Source organism: Monodelphis domestica, chromosome 8, assembly GCF_027887165.1.
Source record: "Monodelphis domestica isolate mMonDom1 chromosome 8, mMonDom1.pri, whole genome shotgun sequence".
In the NCBI taxonomy this organism is placed as follows: domain Eukaryota; kingdom Metazoa; phylum Chordata; class Mammalia; order Didelphimorphia; family Didelphidae; genus Monodelphis; species Monodelphis domestica.
Genome location: NC_077234.1, coordinates 77,794,428 through 77,816,371, shown reverse-complemented (window position 1 = coordinate 77,816,371; position 21,944 = coordinate 77,794,428). Strand labels below are relative to the sequence as shown.

General features: G+C 35.0%; 1 protein-coding gene across 8 annotated transcripts in view; it reads right to left on the bottom strand.

The window, feature by feature from the left end:
• IKZF2 (IKAROS family zinc finger 2) overlaps positions 1-12,148 on the bottom strand; it is a 207,482-nt gene extending 195,334 nt beyond the window's left edge. For 2 of the 8 annotated variants that reach the window (XM_056807371.1, XM_056807374.1), the window contains exons 1-3: positions 10,511-10,611; positions 8,983-9,031; positions 8,091-8,198 (exon numbers count right to left, since the gene is read on the bottom strand). In XM_056807371.1, coding sequence (XP_056663349.1) covers positions 8,091-8,198; positions 8,983-9,031; positions 10,511-10,513 — 160 coding nt within the window. In that variant the 5' untranslated portion in view covers positions 10,514-10,611. Of the gene's footprint in view, positions 1-8,090; positions 8,199-8,982; positions 9,032-10,473; positions 10,612-12,008 lie in introns of those variants that run through there. The other 6 variants (XM_003341844.4, XM_001364181.4, XM_056807372.1 and 3 more) reach the window with 5 other exon arrangements.
• Positions 12,149-21,944: the final 9,796 nt, after the last annotated feature.

Here is a 21,944-nt window from a genome sequence, read left to right as displayed (position 1 = left end):
AGAATCATTGAAGGTGTCATCCTAAAGGAAGCTTTTTCTCATCTCCCTATAAATGTTACTTCTCTCTACATTGTCAAATTGTCAAATTCTCTTATATAAACTCATCTCATGAGGCCCATAAGAACATGAATTAAAGATGGAAGAGATTTTAGAAGTTATATAGATGAGGAAACAAACCCAGAGAGGTTAGGTAATTTATCCATGGTTATACAGGTTCTAAATGTCAGGATTGGAATTAGAATCCTATGTTTTTTACTCCAAAACCAGAGTTCTTTCTACTACGCCAGTTAGCATACTGTATTCTCCAGTAGTACACAAAGTTCTTCATAGTCTGGATTGCTTTATTTTTTCCACTTTTGTCTTTGTATTCTTTCTTAGTTCCCACTACAATAGTTTTCACATAGTAGGCATTAATAAACACTTAATACATGTAAAGAGCAAGATTTTTCTATAAAAACTCAATATGTTATGATGATAATAAATACCATTGTTATGAGGAAGAGAAAATGATAGTAAGAGAGATGCTGGTCCCTCATCTGTCCATTTCTACCAAACCCACTCATACACCACTTATAAGCAACTAAACCTAACTTATCCTCTGGGTTTCACAACCTGATGTTTTCTAGAATCCTTAAATTTAATTCTGGGATAGGTTACAATTAAAAATGCCTTCTTCTACCTTTGTCTGAAATCAACTTTGACCTCTTTTCTGTTCTGATCTTAACCACTATCTGATGTTTCTGTGACTTGATGCCAAAAATCACTGCTACATTTGGGGATATCGTTAAAAGACTGTTGTATAGCATACAGAATGCAATTCAGTCAGTTGTTCACTAGTGTAAACATTGGGAAGCATAACATGCATCAATTTCAAAACCTGTAGCCCATTTAAATGATTTAAGTGCAATTCAAAGCACAGCAAATATGTAATAGATGAAGTCATAGGACCTAGAGCTAGAAGTAGCCTTAGATACCACCCAATCCACCCCTCTTATTTTACCGAAGGGAAAGCTCAGTCCAAAGGGGTGAAGTGACATGCTTAAAGTTACTCGGAAGAGCCAAAATCCTAAGTCACATCTCTTGATTCTAAATCCACTGCTCTTTCTCCAATAATTCACTGAGTATCATCTATAATACCTTATTTGTTTGAGACTCTCTGATAGAAAGATACTATGCCACCACTCCTTATTCCTACTATAAGACTAAAGCATAACAGACCATTTATCACCATTTTGAAATTGTACAGACAGGGAACAAAAGATTAAGCATTTTTCACTTCAGTTGTGGAATTTTCTATCTGCTCTGCTTAAGCACCTTTTAAAAATGTCATTATATAATTATGAGGAAATATGTAATAGGTAATATATAGAGGGCTAGCCATAGCATTTGTATATCTCTCTGACAAATACTGACTGTGACTCTGGGAAAGTATCTTAATCTCTCAATACCCTAGTAATCTCTTTAAAAACTATTAAATTCCAGAAAAGTTGCAGATATGCATTTCTAAAGAGAATTTCTTCACAAGGAGTTCCATACTTTGATCAAATCATAGGCCTTCACCAAAATATATATATATATATAATGGATATTTTAAGATTATGTAGGTGATTGCAGCTATTCAGCTTAAGGCAGTTTGATTTAAATCTATATATCTCATTTCCAAATAGGGCAAAATCCTATAAATAAATTATTAAAAAGGAACCCTCAGAAAGCATACTCTATGTTCTCAAATCAATTCCAAGTAATATATTTTATGTCCTTAAGAATTTTTTTCAGGTTTTCCAAAGATCTTATAATATTATATTCTGTGCTTCTGAATATGGAATAAAATGATATGTAGCTGAGAAGTCCTCCCATATTGGTTTTAAATTACACATTCACATGCAAAGACACATAACAGAATTATATAATCATTGATTCCATGCTGCATAGCAAGACATGTATGAGTTTATGAATTATCTTAATGTTACCATTTAAGTTAATGCACTAAATATGCCACTATATTAAAATAAGACTGTTTTTGTTCAAAACCAGTCAGTCAACCATATAAATGGCCAAGAGTTCTGAGAACAGTATAAATGGATTGCATAAAGCAAAGAAAGTTCAATGAAGGCTGCATTCACATCTCAATATAGAATTTGGCTTTAATGGTGCAATTAAGGAAACACAGAATGTTAGAACAGTAGAAATAAGATCACTGATCAGGTGTTTTGATAATTACTTAGTATAAACTTTAAAAGCAAACTAGTTTATTTTAAAAGTAATAAAGGGGAAAATAATCAAACCTCAATTAAATTACACTTAATTTTCATAATTTTTAAATGTGCATCTGCTTAGGAAATTTCAAGGCAAAACTGAATGTCAGACAGCAAAAATGAAATTGTCTATTTAAGTAATTTGATAAGTTCAATTTCAACAAAAAATTATATACTACCATAGATGAAGGAAATTGTAATATTTTAACATTTCCTTGGGTTTAAAGCAGTTCACATTGTATATTATTCCCCTGTAACATAAAACTGAATGTACACTTAACACAGATCATTGAAAGAGAATTTCAGGTATCACAAGGAGAGTCAAATAAGGTTAGATTTTAGATGGGAAAGATCTAAGAAAGAACTGGTTCTGAACATGGGATAGGTTACTCTACCAGGGTATTTTTTCCTTTTCCATTCGTACTGCCCAGTATTTTTAGAACACTGATGGTAGAATAGATAACTTTCACATACGTCCAAAAAAACACATAACTGAGGTCAGTGTCTCTAAAATACTTTAAAAGATACTTTCGTTTCTGGTTTATATCCCACTTAACCAAAGTTTCCTTTAAGAGTTTTAAAGACTATAGCATTTTCTTTACTCCTTAACCTAATTTTCTGAGAATAACAGAATGACTATGTGGTCCAATGAGGTCTCTTTTCCTATTTTTGAGGTTGCCATATACTAGAAATAAGAGCAAAAGAAATATTTATTACTTCTCTCAATGATTTTCTCAAATTAATGATATATGTTTATCATTGTAAAGGCATAATAAAATAAGCAAAGTTGACAATAAAGAAAGAAAGGAAGGAAGGAAGGAAGGAAGGAAGGAAGGAAGGAAGGAAGGAAGGAAGGAAGGAAGGAAGGAAGGAAGGAAGGAAGGAAGGAAGGAAGGAAGGAAGGGAGACCAAAAGAAAGAAGGAAAGAAAGAAAGAAAGAAAGAAAGAAAGAAAGAAAGAAAGAAAGAAAGAAAGAAAGAAAGAAAGAAAGAAAGAAAGAAAGAAAGAAAGAAAGAAAGAAAGAAAGAAAGAAAGAAAAGGGAGAAAGGGAGAAAGGGAGAAAGAAGGAAAGAAAGAGAGAAAGTTACTTCTTCCCAGTTCAGTGATTCTATTAGATGTAAATTGTAATAGTGGTATTGGTGCTAGTATTGGAATTGTCAAAGGAAAGATATTATGAACCCAATTCATTATGTTTTTAGGACTCTTAAAACTTTTGTAATTCTAAAAAATATATAATATAACTTGGAATTGGTTTGAAACATACAATCTAACCTAACAGACAACATGACCATTTGTTCAAAACTAGAAAAACAAAGAGTAAAGAAGGGAAGATAGATATGTACAAGCTGGAGATAGCAAACTGTCTTCTATAATAACATATGTTCTTATTGAAATATAATAACTTTTTTATGCTTCTGCCAAAAAATAAATGGAGGAGGAAATTTGGAAAGAAAATGGCTGAGGCACTTTTGTTTTTATTCAAACCTGAAAAAGTTTTTGCTATTGTTATTGTTGACTTGAAAAGGCTAATAGAATCAGTCTTTCTTGTGATAGTTTTAAGAAGACAGCTAGCTTTTTTATTTTGTTTGATGTATTTTACCCATGTATAAATAAAAATAATAAATTGTTTTAAAACTATTACTTTTATGTCCTTATGTAAAAGCAGGTACTACAAATATCTAAACATTAATGGCAAACTATAATCCAAAAAGCAATTCATAAGGCTAAGTCCCATAATATAAACTAGTTGCAAAAAAAAAACAACAAAACGCATTAGTGTAAAAACAACAGGATAATCTGATAGTATCAAAGCATCTTCATTTTAACACTCTTCTACATTTATAATATCTGTTATTAAAAAGAGTGGAAGTCCTGGACACAGGAAGAGATTGGAGGCAATAACTATAAAACACATAAGGTCTCTGACCAAAAGCAATGAAAAAGAAAACTCTTTTGTTTTAATTTTGTTAATTTCCTCCAACTACTGGACATCCTGAGTTAGGTTACTTGTTTCTTTGGGTCTCTTTGTCTATATATTTTGAAAAGGCAAAATACAAATAGGATAGAATCCTATATTCTAATGAGAACTAGTTAAGAAAAAATGAACAACATAAAGCAGTTTATAAAACTCAATCTACTGACCTGATGTTTCATAAAATGAGAAAAACTTTTTCCAAAACCATATGATTATTAAGGTACATTATTAAGGTAAGCTGTTCATCCATAAAAGTTTTAAAATGATAAAACAAAGCAACCTCCCAAAATGTCTACATATTTTTGATAAAATTTTAATGTCAATAAAGGCTTTAAAAAGTATATGACTGTGAGAAAGAAAATTAACCACAATCTTTAGTATCTATAAAACTTCATAAGTAACGTACTAACAGTTTAATATCAATTCAGGAATTATGGTATAAAAATTTAAGATGCTTATACAGACACACGATGAAATACGAAGTCAGTCTCTTCCATTGGGTAGAAACAATAATGATTATTTTTCTATGGTTTTGGCAGACTTCTCTGTCTCAGATTCTAACTTCTAGATACTATTTATGTTTTTTCAGTAGACATCAAGGAATATATTGTCATCCGTGACACTGAGGACTGTCAGCAAACTTGGTATGTATGCTCTAATGATCTCCGGTAACAATGCCCATCTTCCTATAAAATAATTTTTTTTGTCCCTAAAAAGATTTTCCTGATGCTAATAAAATGAATGTGAGGGTCACTGATATTTCTTGTTTTTGATTCTTATTTTCCAAACTATATCTTAAGTACAAAAGATGTGGGGAAATTAAAGTCCTTTTGCTTCTCTACACTCTTAAGTTACTCTTCCCTTGTACTGACAAATGACAGTTGGAACTTTTTTTAATACAATAGCTAGCAGCAAGTTGCAGTCATCCTTCATTTTAAGAGTAGTCACCAAAAACTAAACAAATCATGGTGACCTTAGGGCAACACTGGTCACTGTTTCTAACTGATACTGCTATGACCTGACTACTTAACAAAATGGAATTAGTTACTTCATTTAAAATATTGAATTGGATTCTTTAATTACAAATCTTGACTATTTTAAAATTACTTATATTTTCCCCTGACTTGTAGTTTTGTGCTGTTGATGCAACTTCTCGAGATAGTCTTTTTCCATAAGAATTTGGATTCTGCTTTTACTAATTATGTTGTTTTCTTACAAAATTACAATTTAATCTTTGAAAGCAGTTGGCCATAAAAAAATATGCTGAAGGGCTAGAAATGCATTTTACAAACCAGAAGGAATTGCTATTCAATAACAATTAGCAATCTTGAGGTATACTATGAAAAGACTTGTGGAAATTCCACATCCAAAACATTAGTATCTTACATAGTTAAGGATAAATCACCTACAAGAATTATCAAAATTACTAAAATAACCAATTCTAAACTTTCTATTCTAGTTGATAGGCTATGCTGAAGTTCTTCTCTGCTACCATGTACCTTGACAATTTAAATGCTGATTATTCTCTTAGGTCTAACAGGGAAAAATGGGTATCTCCTCCATCTAACACCTAAGTGGGTAACCTAGATACTGTAAATAGAGGCTATATAAAGGATGCAACAGACATCTCTGAAGTGAGAGCCAACATTTTTAACCTGCAACCCTTTGGAATAAAACCCAAAAACATCAGTGACCTAGCCAAAAACTCTACTAACATGGAATTGCCACAGGCTAATAAATAAAAATCTCCTTACCAAACACATAATTTTACTGTTGTTGGGTGAGAAGACCTGGAATGTTTCAATAGCATAGCTCTCATTTGTTCAAATCATCATGTCTGGTCTCTGCACTGTTTACTTAAAAAAGACAGGTAAAATGCCTGTTTGAACTAGGCATATGACAAACTTAAATGAAATTCAAAACTGAAGGGACCAATCATATTAAACTACAAACTCGCAACTAAAATTCAGTCACTGGTTATGGATCCTAATCATTAGCTGGCCCAAATTTGACTAGAACCTCAGACCAACAACTAACATTTATCCAAATTTATGTTGTTCTTCTGAAGCCAAGGAGTAAACATTTAACTACGACAGCATTGGTATAAATATTTACCTTTTATTCTTTGAGGGAAATGGACATATGATTTAGGAAAAAAAAACTACTGAGAAGACAAAATCTACTCCTATAAGACTCATAAATAGTATAAAAGAACATAAAACATTCTTTGCTATCATAAGATATCAAAGGTGGAAGAAAGGCCTTCACCTTTTACAGATAAAAAAAAAAAAACCTAAGGCCTTAAAATGTAATTTTATTTTCCCATATTTGTAGTTAATCCAAGGCAGAAAAAAATACCTACTAAACCTACTAAAATGTGTTTGTACTAAATCTGAATTTAGCACAAATGTATCCACTCATTTACTAAAATTGGCTTGTTAATATAAGACATAGAGAATGAGCTTCCTCCAATTAATAAGGAAAAATGAATTTTAGGCTATAAACTTAATATAACAAAATCATGAAACATGAGTTAGAATATTTAAAACAAAATCTTTGCAATGCAAACACATTCATCCAACCTAGTATGTTCTTTTTATTCTTACTGCAAATACAAAACTGATGTTTTAAAAACAATTTCTCAAAGATTTAAGATATTTATAATAATCTGAGTTTTATTTGAAAATTAGATGAATAAATTTTAGACCAGTTATATTCATCTAAACATTAAAAATGTAAGAATGTATTTATATATTACTACATTAATATATGTTAAATTTTTCTATTAAATCAATTGGAAAAAATAACTATGCCTTCAGATTCTGCATAAGTATGCAATTTTATTCTACCTACAAAAATTAAAGTATCTTTCCTATAACAGGAGACAATACATACTGAACGCATATGGTAAATAAAATATTTCAAATTACTTTTAAATCTAAGTAATAGAGCACTTGCCCTTGGTAAGTACATTGATAAACATTAGAATCAAGAAACAAACTATGCTCTTAATAAATAAAAGTATATTATCCTTTGAAATTGAATGCAAGAAAACAGATCTTTGTGCATTTTGCAACAGTGTTTAAAACAGTACAAGTATAAATGACCCTTTTATCAAAAATATTAGCTAAAACTGGCCATTAGTGCTAGTCCAATATATCCTCTTATATTTCGTCAGTTCTTCTCCTGACAATCTAAAACAAAACCCTTTCACTTTATTAAAGAAAGGAATATTGAGTAAGCTCCATATATTTTCATTTATGATCCACTTTAAAGACTTTGCAGGAGGAACTTTCAAAGATATTATACGTGTATATATACATAAATTTTTGTGTGTATGTACACTTACTCATACATTTATATACATATACAAAAACCTACATATGTATATACCGTATATACATATACCTATACATTTACACATATGGGGTAGCAGGCTAATAGCCTCCACTAACAATAAAATAGATTTATAACAAAGGAAAATAACATGCATTTCATTTTAACAAGAAAAAAACAAATTTAGAAATTTTGTTTCATTTTCCCCTACTACTTTAACAACAACAAATCTCATCTTAAATATCTGGAAAGCCAACCAGTAACTAGTAAATCCTAATATTTCTTACCTGATACAGGTAAGCACCAGTTCCCAAAAGCCACCTTGGGATAGTTCAAACTAGTAAGCAAGCTCATGTTTAAGTTATACTAGTATGAACAGGAATAAATCTGTGTTGTTCTCTTCTTTTGCTAGCAAAATCTACAGCCGTGCTGCACCACAGCCAGAAAAAAAGACCCCACAGACCCAACAAATCCAAATCTGCCACAAGAGAAATGAAAAAAAAAATCATAAAAAGGAGACTTACTGCTTGTCATGTGACTTGGTGAGGTATGCTGTCCATTGGGTGTGCTTGAGGTGAGGTCAATTGCCATATTGGAGTGTTCCCTTTCAGGTGAAAGCTCATTGTCACCTGCTTTCAAAAATAAAATCTTTCAGATTCTGTTCATTTGACATATAGAACTCAATTACAACACTTCAATTTTGTTAACTTTTCCCCATAGATAATAAAGTATTTGTAGTTTTTAAGTTTAAATTATTTTAAAATATAACTAGATTCACAGAAAGCCAAAAAGAAACATCATGGGGGGGTGAAAAATATCATAAATTTCTAAAAATTATAGAAAAAGGTACACAATATAATTTTCTCATCTGTAAATCTGAAGAATTAGGAGAGATGATCTCAAAAACTCTCTTTCAGCCCTGATATTAACTTTTTAAGGTTTTGATTAAATCACTTGATACATTACACTGTTTATAATAAGCATTTTTCAAGATGCCCACTCATCAAGGCACTAAGAATTAATTTTTTTTCATCTTAAAAAGACCGAAAAAGTTAATTTAAAAAAGACTTTAGTCCACAGAAAATGTCTAATGAACTACACAAAATCTGTTTTCTACTAAACTTAGAATAAAAAAAAGTAAAGAAGCATAATTAAAAAAGGAAGATGCTGATTCTAACAAACTAGTCATCTAAAGGAGTTCCCTATTTTACCAAATAAATGCCTACTTTTATCTTTTTCTGCTCCTGTCTAAAGTTTTTGATATTTTTGCTTTCCTAGACTCTTTAATATGAATTTATAGGCTGATAAAATAAAATTAAGAGCCTATAAATGACTACAACTGAATTAAGCAAATTTATAGGGGAACCCAAAATGAATGTGATTAATGAATTAATGTTAATGAAAATGAGTACTTACATGTTATATAGCCATCAATAGCCTCTGTTTCCATAGTCAAAGTGCAGTGCTACAAAACAAAAGGGTAAACCCTTAAAACAATGATTCCTTTCACTATCTGCCATTAAATACTTAACTTATTTGAAGCTCTAAGCAGTTAGCCCATATTGCTGTTGCTGCTGCTGGATCTGCTGCAACAACCTGTGCCCAAGACACATACTACTGTGTACTGTATGTGCTCATTTGCAAGTCACTGAACTCTTTCTGCAAATGATCTGATTCCTGCTAGAGATAGGGTAGAGAAGATAAGGGTGCATCTAGATGAGCTGGATCAAGACAGGAATGCCTCTTTAAGTTAAAATGTTTTCCCTAGTTTCATGAATTTAATTTGGAGACTCATGCTTCAATCATGTCAATTTTAACTGGATTTAAGTATATCAATATTTATCAGTTTCCACAATCAAATTTTGGTTTGAGGATGACCAAGTTAACATATAGTTCTATTCACAATTGTTGCAAGTTGGTTCATCATGTTCTAATCAAGGGGAGAGTGGGGTGAGACAAAGCAAAACAAAACAAAAAATTTAGTGCTCAAATCTGTCTCGAAGATTTGTGCAGCACTTTTCCAACTCTCTCACTTATACTGACATTTCTACCCGCCCCCTTGATCTGTCCTAGCACCTGTGTGAGGCAATATTAATTTACTCTAGATCATAGATTTGAATGCTATATATCTAATGTATCTTAAAGTTTGAGTATTTTTAACATGTCCTTTGGTCATTTAAAATGCCACAAATATAAAACAAAGTCTTCTAATCACATACACAAGAAATTGTAAGAGATGACACCCCCTAGCTTTTATTTCATATAAAGAAAACAAAAGATCAATAATCTAACTGTATTCTTTGATGGAAAAAGTTTAAAGAACTGACATGTCCATAGGAGAATTTTACTTTTTTTCCCCTCCTTTTGGCTCCGGTCCTTTTTGCCTTTAGTTTCAAAACTCTCACTGCACCAGCAGCTAAATTATTCACAATGAGCCATTTCTGTATTGATCGCCAAGTATATTTAGCCCTGGCTCCTGGAATTTCTCCATTACTTACTGGAAAACAGGCAGCTTCACTTCTTGTCTCCAAAACCACTTCCCTCCCCCCTCCCTCCCCTAACCCCCCCAAAAAAAACTTTTCTTTCTTTATGGTATAGTCAGATCAAATTCTCATCTCACTACGTATTTTAACCTGCAGTGCTGTTATTAAATTCTTTGAAATAACTGATTACATAAGGCCTTTAAAGAAAGGGATCTATAAAGTTTAAAGGGGGAGCAGGTTCCTCGTATCTATCAGAAATACATAAGTTTATCTTTTCAAAGAGTACACACTCGCACACATATATTAAAAAGGTAGAAATGTCAGAAGAAAGAGGAAAAGTTTCCCCCATCAGTGAAATAGTTAACTTTCAGGGAAAGAAAGAAAAGAGAAAAGAAGGAAAGGCACAGGAACGAAATGTACATACAAAAGAAATTGTCCTTTGACTAAAAAAGATTCATCACCATTTCCAGCTCTGTCGGGAGATCTCAGCTTCTTCTAACTCCTTAAGGAAGAGATGACAATGTCGGAGTAAAGATAAACGGAGAAAGAAAGAAGTTTCTCCCCCCCCCCCCCCCTGCCCCTTACCCCCTCCAAGCCAAGCCCCCTGCAGAGTTCAAGGCGAGGAAGAAGGGAAGGCACTTTACAGGTGGGTCATTCGGAGCCCAAATCAAGCAAACAGATCGTCTGATAAACAAAATGAAGAAATGAGAAAGAAGGAACACCCCCCCCTTCTCCTCCTCCTCCTCCTTCTCCTTTTACCCCTCCCCCTCCCTTTGGGATGGTCTAGTAGGAAAAGTCACTCAGGAATGGCACCACGTACTTTCAGGAAAGAGGAAAAAAAAAAGAAAGAGGGAGGGAGGGAGAGAGAGGTCAGTCAGTGCTACAGCAATGCGATTAACAAGAAGAGAAAAAACTTGATCCACCGGTTCCTTAAGAATCGACCAAAAGCTAAGACAAGAAAAACTGAAAGAAAAAAAAAAGGGGGGGAGGGAGGGGGCGAGGAGGGGGAGGGACAGTCAGGCAAAACCTAGTGAGGAACCTAGGCCAACTTCACAGGACTGTTTTTTTTTGGCCCTTGGCAAAATTTTCACACACTCACACACACACACACACGAAAATCTTAATTCTATCTCTTTTTCTCACTCCGACACTAGAATCTGTCAAAGTGATTTAGCTGCTGCCTATTTACATGTGTCATGCCAGGTGGTTGTTGGCTGCTATTGTTATATGTGTGTATTTTTTTTTAAATAAATTTCAACAGGCTCTTTCCTTCTATCAAGATAGAGCTGCAGTTTATCCAAGGCAGCCCCCCCCCCATGCACACACACACACACGCTGCAAAATGCAAGTGAACACAGAGCAGACTTCAACCAACAAACACCACCAATCCGTGACAGCAGTCGAAGAGGAGAACTGATTAATCGATTAGCATCCCAGAAACAGATCATCAGAGAGGATGAATTAAAACCGAGAAGAAGGCATCTCCCATCCGATCCCCCACGCGCCCCTGGGAGCCATCCCAGCCAGGCTCCCGACCAGCATCCCTCCCTCCTTCCCAGCAAATGGAGTATTATTGTTGTTATTATTATTATCACTAACCAGCCTCCTTTCCCCTCCCCCCTGCTTCAGCCTCCTCCCCTCCCCCATCCTTATCTTCCTCCTCCTCATCCCCCTCCTCCGTCTTCTCTTCATCATCACTGGCCAACTGCAACAAGTCCTCGGACCCGCGGCCGGCGGGTGCGGACGAGGCTGCATAATTACCCTTAACTTTGCCACCCTCCTCCTCCTCCTCCTCCTCCTCCTGCCCCCGCGCCTTAGGCTCCGCTCATTGCCCCCCGGTCGGGGCCGGGAGAGGGCAGATCTGGCCGAGCCGCCGCCGCCTCCTCCTCCTCCTCCTTCGCCTCCTCCTCCTCCTCCTCGCTCTCTCCACCATGCCAGCCAGCGCCGAGTGAGATTTACCTCAGCAGGACACGCAGGGAGGCAATCCCATCCCCCTTTTGTTTGTGTTTACTGTGAGTGGGTCCTCTCCTCCCTCTCTCTGTGTGTCTCTCTGTGTCTGGGTCTCTCGTGTCTCTGTGGGGATCTCTCTCGGGGTGTCTCTGGGTGGCCAGTGTGTGTTGGGGCACTGCGGTGGGCTGTGGAAACTAAGGCAGTGGCTCTGGAGCGGAGGGTAATCCTGTTTTTACTTCCTCCATCTTCAGCGAGGAGCAGGGTGAGCCCGGGACAGCTGGTCAAACCCCGAGAAACCGATCCGGCTGCCAAGCCCGAGCCCATCTCCCCCAGCGCCGGCTGGACGCGCGGGGCGGGCGAGCGGGCGGGCACCGGGAAGGAGGGAATGGACTGGGATGGGAGGGGAGAGCAGATGAGAAGAGAGCAGGGGGGCTGGAGCTGCGAGCGCGAGGGTGCGTGCGTGCGTGAGTGTGTCTGTATGTGAGTGTGTGAAAAAGAGCGAGAGGAAGAGAGTGTGCGCGCGCCCCCGGTGAGTGGGTATCTGTGTGTGTGTCTTTGCGCTCGGGGCCGCTCAGCACACTCGGCAATCGATTACAGGACAAGTGCTGCTTCTGCTGCGCCTTAACACACACACACATACACAGACACACACACTCTTTCTAGTAGATGAAGCTCAATACGGACTAACTACTCCCAAAGCATCCTCCCGACCCTGCCCCCTAATACTCCTCCCACCCCAACACACACCCTGGTTTTTCCCCTGGCTTAGGAGGGGGAACATGGCAAGGCAGGTCTTCTAGTATAGATGGTCACTCCGCCCACTCCACCCCACCCCCAAACTCAGAAGCACAAGTATTCCTCTAGCAGAGAAAGAAGTATTAAAAGGATGTGTGGTTACTTTCTGCCTCCTGTGAAATTGCTTTTTAAACTCAAGATTTACGAATCGGTTAAGCCATAAAGATTTAATTTTTTTTTCCCCCTTAAGGAACTAATTGACGATAAGAACATGGTGTACTGGTAATAGCAATTTAAGGATTTTTAAAAGTCTTTCCTTTTTTTTAAATCAGTACCTTTTCAGGAGCGTACATTTATATGTGAAGTGTACATATGTGAGAAATTAGGCACTTTATATGAAATTGTTTTATGCCACCTTTTGTCCTGATCAGTGATTTTATTAGCTTAGGGAATGTTCGTTGTGGGACCTCCCTCCACCGGATGCATAGTGGCAATTTATCTGTAACTTTAGTGTCTTTGAGAGTTGTCTGGGGGCATTGTGAGGTTAACAGTCTTGCTTATGGTCAAGTAGCCACTATTGTGTGAGAGGCAGAATTTCAGCCAAGCTCTAACTGACCCTAAGGGCAGACTCCAATCCACTGAACCAGGTTGGATGCCTCTTAAGTCTGTATTAAAATGTGGTATATATTCAGGTGAACTAATATGTGTGTATTCACTAAAATATTTGTCGAGGTCATTTGGAAAATAAAGTTCTTTCAAATTTCAGAAAACAAAATTACAGGCAAGCTAATGATTACCAACACAAATGAGATCAGAAAGAATTTGATCGGAAATTTAGCCCAATTAGTACCTTTTCAAAGTTCTTCTCCTTCCAAGTATTCTATTTGTTTGGAAATCAGAGAGAGAAAGCTGTAATAGAGTTTTGTTCATTGACAACTACAAACTCCATATTTTCCAAGGAATATATTAAGGCAGAGGTTCTTTGGTGAGAACTTTGAATCAGAAGAGCAAGATATGCCTTCTACAAATAGTAGCATTTAATTTTTTTCCAGGCCACATTTGTGAAAAGAGGGGATGAACATTGTGTAATTAAAGAAAGAAAGAAAATTAAAGGAATGGAAAATACTGTACAGTATAGTCTTAGATTTTAAAACAGAAAAATATATCATTCTTGCTAAGCAGTAATTCTGAGAAGCCACAGATTATGAAGAAAATCAATGTCGAGGGAATAGGAATACCAGACTGTGTAAAGAATTCCAGAAAAGTTTACTTTTCTAAACTAAAAAAATAAGAAACAATATAAAGAAAAGAAAGAAAAGCCAAAATTGTTTGTGGCATAGCAATTTTAATCGTTGCCTTTTCCCTTTGATTCCTTCCTCACTCATATAAACTTTTCCTTTTCGGATGATTTTTTAAAAAGAGATTCCTAAATTTGCTTTATACTATTCTACATATAAACTCTGTAATGCTTCAAGTTCAGGGAGTGCATTTAATTTCCTGATGATTAGATGCTATATTTTTATTAAGCAAAACAACACCCTGATGTTTATGTTGAGTCCAACAGTGTAGTAAAGACAAAATGATTCCCATTAGAAAGCCAATTGTTTGAATTTAGGAGTTTGGCAGCTTCCTATATGATTTAAAATTACTGTGGTTTTAAGGAAACTAGTTCCTCTCAGTTATACAGTAACAAAACAGATTTTAGTTCTTTTCTGCTATAACCTACATAAAAATAAGTTATCTTAGAATCATATTAGGAAAGGTAAAATAAGGACCTTTGTGAATCATCTAACTTATTCCCCTGCACTGAACTTGAACTACCCCCAGAAAAGCAGGAAGCAAAGAAGACTGTTCTACATTATCCTTTTGCTTTAAAAAAAATGAAAAAAAAAACAAACTAGGTTTCTAGAACTCTCAAAGTCAGTAAGTTTTCCTTGCCATCTATCCCAAGATTATTTTTTCCTACAAAATTGTCCCATTCCCCAACTATTTCCTTATTGAAATATATGTAAAATGTATGTAGGGTGGTGTGGGGAGAGATCAAACAAGATGATTCAAAATATATAAGGTTAGAATAGAAATATCTGAGGCAGTTTAATCCATTAATTAAGTCCATGGTAAGATTGGATCTATCTTGAAGTCTTAAGAACTCATCCAAAATTTCCCAAAACTGCCATATTACTGTGGTCCTGGCCCCTGGTTGTTTCATGCTTGATTTCACTCCCTTCAAAGGCTGTCCTTTGTATTATTTTGATTCATTGACTCTAAGGTCATTGGAGGCACACTTTCTCCCTCTAGTGGCTAAGGATGCAGCAGCTCTAGCATTCCCAGGCCCAGTAATGAGGATCATCCCAGAGCTGGAACACTAGAACTCAGATCCCTAACTATAAAGAAAAGTTATGTAGCAGTAGGAAACCACCTTCAAGCATTAGAATACTATGAAAAACTTTTTTTTTCTCTTATAACAATTCTTCATCTCTTTTAATGAGAGTTTGAGATCATGAGAATGTTATCTAACTAACCAATTGTAAATCAATAATTATGCACTGAGACAATTCCTGGTGCTTCTAAAGTCTTACAGCACTAACTCTGAAAAACTCAGTCTAAAGAGCCCTTCTGCAAATTATAATATTTTCCTTGTTCAAAACTTAGCTCGTAAGCATTTCCTTTCTTTCAGCAACTGTCTTCTGTACACTTAAATCATAATGCCTACCCTGAATAAGTTTGCCCTAACATCTTTAATATGTAATAATCAGAGTCTTGACTCCAATTGACTTATTGCCATTTAAAGCTTTTTTCCTTATGAAACTAACTACTGTTTTATTTTTTTTTTTTTGCCTAATCAGGTTTCCTTTGAATCATTTCATTATATCAGGTGGGATATGCCAAAATATATATATTATGTAGACTATCATGTGTCAAATGTTTGTGGTGACTAATAAATGTCCACAGCTAAAACTTCATTCAGAGGTGCAAGGATAGCAAGGCTGTCACCACATACCAGGGCTCAAAAGGATGTTGGAATGCTTTTTTTTTTTTTTGCATTTAGTTGCAAATGCACAGCTTGAATTTAAATTTTTTTCAATTTGAAACCAACTTGGATATCTACTTCATTGATGGTGGTTTTTTTGTTTGTTCATTCGTTTCTAGTCTGACTTAAAGACCACATTTTCCTAACTATTCCTTGGATTTCCTTGTTAATCTATTATTTACCCACTCTTCTGATCATTTAATTTCAGCAAACATTGATTCGGCATATACTGTCCAAGATAATATATATCTTAACTTGTTCCTCTACCCTTAATTATATTTTGTGCCTTTTACTCTATTTAACCTACCTCTTGCTTCTGGCACCTCATGAATTGATTTCAAGTCTCTAACTAATCTGGCCCGCCTGCATCATGCTCCCTTTCATTTGGGATTTTCCCAGCATAGCTTTTAGGTAGCAGTGTCCCTGAAAGGCCAGAGGGATCTGTCACTTGGGCAATGAAATGCCTTATTCTTCAGTAACCAGATCTATTTGGAAATCTGTATTTCCATCTTCATGAAGAAAACTTTAGAGTTATAGTACTTGGCTTTCTAACTTCCCTGCTAACATAGTTAAGGTATGTTAAAGATATAAAAGGGTCAGGATAATAAAGAAAAATCCTTATTGTGTGTATCTTTTTTATGTTTATGAGATTTTGATTTCTGTTATGTTACAAATGACTTTCACCCATTTGTTTTGTCATAATCCAGATAAGAGCAATTATGAGTTACTTCAGAGAACATTCATTTCCTTGGGAGCAACTTTCTGTTGTTGAGCCTAACCATATTTATCTAGACTGGAATGGATCATAAACATACAGTCAGTTGTTACATTTCCACAACAATTTAGGAAAACCATCCAATAATGTGTAAAAGGGGTATGATTTGCATCTATAAAAAGAGAGTCCACACTGCTGAACTTATGTGTATTTTGAAATATTGAAAATAGTAGACATTATTCAAGAAATTTCCACAAAATCAAATAGCAGGATTTTAAAAATTATTTTGTATCTAGAATATTTTCCCAAGGTTACATGATTCATGATTTCCCCCTGCCTCTTCCCTCCCCCCTCCCAGAGTTGACAAGCAATTCTACTGGGTTACACATGTATCATTGTTCAAAACCTGTTTCCATGTTATTCCTATTTGCAGTAGAGTGATCCTTTAATGCCATAATACTAATCATATCCCTGTCCAACCATGTGATTGATCATATATTTTTCTTCTGCATTTCTGCTTTCACAGTTCTTTCTCTGGATGTGGATAGCTTCTTTCTCATAAGTCCCTCAGAATTGTCCTGGATCATTGCATTGCTGCTAGTAGGGAAGTCCATTACATTCAATTGTGCCACAGTGTACAATATTCTCCTGGTTCTGCTCCTCTCACTCTGCATCAATTCCTGGAGGGCTTTCCAGTTCACATGGAATTCCTTCAGTTCATTATTCCTTTTAGCACAATAATATTCCATCACCATAAGGTACCATAATTCGTTCAGCCATTCCCCAATCAAGGAACATTCCCTCATTTTCCAATGAAATAGCAGGATTTTTAAAAAAGCTAATATAAACTATAATTCTGAATTAACTTTTAACTCTTATGATCTAGAAACAAACTACAAAAAGTGAATCTAACCAGTATTGTTTTGTTACCCAATAAGTACAAATTACAAAGTAAAGAAAGCCATCAACAATGGAGAAAGGTACTAAAGAGATTGCTGATATTTTTTTTTCCTTTTCCTTCAATTGTTTTGTCTCAATAGCTTCATATTTCAAGGTCTTTGTCATCCTTTTAGGAGAATTTGCCTAAACTTTGATATATTTTACTTTCCTCGGGTTTTAGAAATTCATGTGATTTCCAGGAAGTGATGCAGAGCGAGAGGAGCAGAACCAGGAGAACATTGTACACAGAGACTAATACACTGTGGTATAATCGAACGTAATGGACTTCTCCATTAGTGGCGGTGTAATGTCCCTGAACAATTTGCAGGGATCTAGGAGAAAAAAACACTATTCATAAGCAAAGGATAAACTATGGGAGTGGAAACACTGAGGAAAAGCACCTGCCTGAATACAGCGGTTGAGGGGACATGATAGAGGAGAGACTCTAAATGAAGACTCTAATGCAAATATTATCAACAAAGCAATGGGTTCAAATCAAGAAAACATGTAATGCCCAGTGGACTTACGCGTTGGCTATGGGGGGTCGGAGGGGGAGGAAAAGAAAATGATCTATGTCTTTAACGAATAATGCTTGGAAATGATCTAATAAAATATATTAAAAAAAAAGAAATTCATGTGATTTCAAGACTCACAGGATAGTGGGGTACTGGAAAATTTTAATGTTTACTTCATTTCAAAGGATGAGTGTTTTAGTACTACTAATTACATCTTTAGACAATTTCTGAATTTGTGTAGATGTAGATCACAAATGTAGATAATCTCTGCTATAAATGATCTTTTCTCTCAAAAGAGCAAGTTGGTCAAGTTCCTACTGACCCAGTCATTCAAAAGAAATTACTTGTTTGGTTTACTTATTCAGATCATCATTATTATCACTTTTAAAGTCATTTAAAAAGAAAACTATTACCATGAGAAACAATGAGATGTCATCTTTTGTATATCTGGATGGGCCTTGTGAAACAAAAACACTAAAGAAAAAGGTGAATCCAAATTTCAAAATGCAAAATTTTAAAGGCTCAAATAATCATATTCTCAAATAAGTTAGGGTAAAATCTCCCAACCTTTTTAACCAGAGAACTCTGGTCAAATTGGGTGAGGATGGATTGAAGTTCACAGTTATTGTTTCTATTTCTCCATAAATAATTAGAACTATTTCCTCTCTCTAATATAGTCAGAGGAGATCCTTTTTTCCTTCACAGAATCATCATTTTAGAACTAAAATGGTCCTTTAGGCCATCAAGGCCAGCCATTTGACCAAGTCTTTTTAAGAATATGAAAAAAATCATGCCAGGCCAATCACAAATAGGCATTCTAAATAGTATGATTTCAGGTATTCCTGGCAATAATATTCTGCCCTCCAAAACACTTCCCTCATCTGATATCTATAATTCTTTTACCAAGGAGCAATTTTTTCTTCCCATTCCATAATTAGAAATGATCAAATAGTAGACGTTTTAATAAGAGAAAGGTACAACATTGATTTCAATTCATACTAACATTTAAGAGACTGATTCAAAATTCTGTTTTGTCAAAATTGTGATAGAAGATTAATTAGTTACCCCTTAAAAAACAAAAAAAGAGAGGGGTGCAGATATTGAATCAAACTGACCCAAAGTGATGGGAGTTAGCTATGTTAAAAATGTAACTATGGCATCTTCATTACTTATAAAGTTATAATAGAAATCTTCAGGAGTTGTTTCCAAAGGTACTCGTAAATTTTTGTTCTCTAAATAGGGAATTGACTATAATAATGAAATATAATATCACAGGATACAGGAAACTTCAGTATGTCCAATGATCAGTAAATCATGCTTGGCATTTGGGGAAATGGAGAAAAAAAAAACCAGAAAATTCATAGGGAAGAATAAGTCCAGAATATCAGGGGAAATTAAACACAATTAAAAAGAAAGGCATATGTGTACTACCAAATATCAAATTCCACCATAAAACAAAAATGTATATGGATAACTATAAAATTATACATTTGATTTTTTAAAAATATCTTTTAAGTACCAATAGGGAAGGCATTTCAGCTCATCTGAAAAAAAAGATCTCTAGATTTTCATGGTCTACAAGTTCAATATGATAAATACTTTGAGATATCAGCCAAGAAAAATGTCATCTTGGACTATTTTAACAAAGGCTGAAGGAAAAGAAACAAGGAAGTGATAGCCCATTATACATCAGCTATTTTGAGGAACAATATCTGGATTATGGTATTCATTTCTGCTTTCCCTATTTTAGGGAAGATATTGACAGGCTTGGACATGTCTAAAAGAGTACCTCCACAACAGTGAAAGACCCAAGATTGGAGGTACTAGGGATGTTTAACTTGAGGAAGAGACTATCTGGACATAGTTGCTAAACACAAGCATTTCAAAGATTCTAATAGGGATTAGATCTGCTTTACTTGGCCCCTGAGGGAAGAAAGAATAACCAATGCTTTGAAGTTGCTAAGAGACAAAATTAGGCTTGATTTTTAAAAAAGCATTCTAACAACTCTACACTATCTAAAAGTGGAATGAGGTGCTTTATTAGATAGCGGATCCTCCTTTCAATGATTATCTTCAAGTTAGACTGGTTGACCACATAGGGCAATGATGTCAAACCCAAATAGGAATGAATCCCTGAAGACTACATATTGACTCAGAAAATCACAGACTAGCTAGCATCTATGTTGTATTTTTATTTATTCTGTTAAACATTTACCAATTATGTTGTAATCTGTTAAGGACTCATTCCTAAATTTTGTGAGCTTCTTTAAGACTCCTAGAAAGGGCTTTTTTTTCATGTAGAGGTTAGAGCAAATGGTCATTTGTCCCTTTATGTTTTGAAAATTCTAGAATTCCATAATATTATAGTATATTATTAAAATACCAAACACGGAAGCAACATTTTCCTCATTTATTGCTTGAGGTCAACTCCTTATTACTACAATTTTTAAATAAAATCTGTATGATATACCCTGTGAAATAGACACAGAGAAAGACAGAGACAGAGAAAGGGTTTATGTTTTGTAGTTTTGGGGACTGAACAAGGAATGGATAACTGATAGATAGCCTATGTACTGTTAGATGCCATGCAGTTTCAAGATATCTAAAGGAAGGCTTTCCCAATAAATTGAATGAACCCTCCCCACCAGGAGAAATTATGAGAAAACATGAATAAGAAATCCCATCAAATAACATACCCCCCTGATTTTCTAGTACAATTGAGCTCTTATTAACAGATGGATTTAAGGTACCAAGGAGTTATTAATAAAGTCTAATGATGACAAATTGGTCTATAACTGAGATATTCACTTTGTCAGCAGGTAAATCAATCTAATTCATGTGTACTTTGGTGAGGCAATTTGCATTGACTTCAGACTCATTTTTAGTAATTAAAATGAAAATTCAGTTGATTATTCACCTCAGATTTTTTTAATTGGTCACCTTAAAATGATTCATTCTAGAAATCCTTTAAGTAGCTATCTTTCTTTGTACTTTTTATTTTATTTTTTTAAACCCTTACCTTCTACCTTAAAATCCATACTATTTATTGGTTCCAAGACAGAAGAGCAGTAAGGATTAGGCAGTGGGGGTTAAGTGTCTTGCCCAGGATCACAAAGTCAGGAAGCATCAGATTTGAATTTAGGACCCCCTGTCTCTAGGCCTGGCTCTCAATTCATTGAGCCATCCAGCTTCCCCCTTTCTTTGTACTTTTAAAGCAAGAGAGCCTGGACCTGTAATTTCATTGCTTTCACATACCCCTGGATGAAGAAATTTCCTCTGCTAATGCAAGTTGGCACTTTCTCTGCAACTAAGAGCCTTTCAACTCCCTTTGAGGTTAAATGATGTACTCAAAGTCACAGAGCCAGTAGGTGTCAGAAACAAACCTTGAACTCATATCTTCTTGGCTCTAAAACCAGCTTTCTGTTCACTTTATCTCAAAATGCATTTAAAATAAAATGCAATTTATAGTTTTTCAGAAATTGGTCTACTTCATCAAGTGAAGTAATAAAAATGGCATTTATATAACTTTGGGGTTTTACAAAGCCTTTGCAGATCATACCTCTTTGAAGTAGGTAGTACAAGTCTGATTGTCACCATTTACCAAAAAAAGAAACTGAGCTGGGTAGAAGTGAAATGTCTTGCTAAAATGACTTCCCATACCCAGCTGGGAAGTGTCGAGGCTAGGACTCAAACTTAATTCGTAAAATGCCAAGTTGAAGTATACCTTGCTGGCTGGAATCACCCTTCCCTTTAAATCTACATGTACAAATCTGAAATTTGTCCCAAATTAACATTGCAATTTTATAGAATATTTTAAAAATAGTTTAATATCTCATAATTTTGCAGGCATTATAAAATAAAGACAAAAAATAAAATAAATTTTGCAAGCATAGGAAATATAAAAGGAATGCTTGCTTTGCTTTAATTTCTACTCTTGGGCTACTTTGACCTTTCAACCCTTATTCAACTCTCATTAAAGATGTTTCCTATTCTTCTTTTGAAATGCCAGA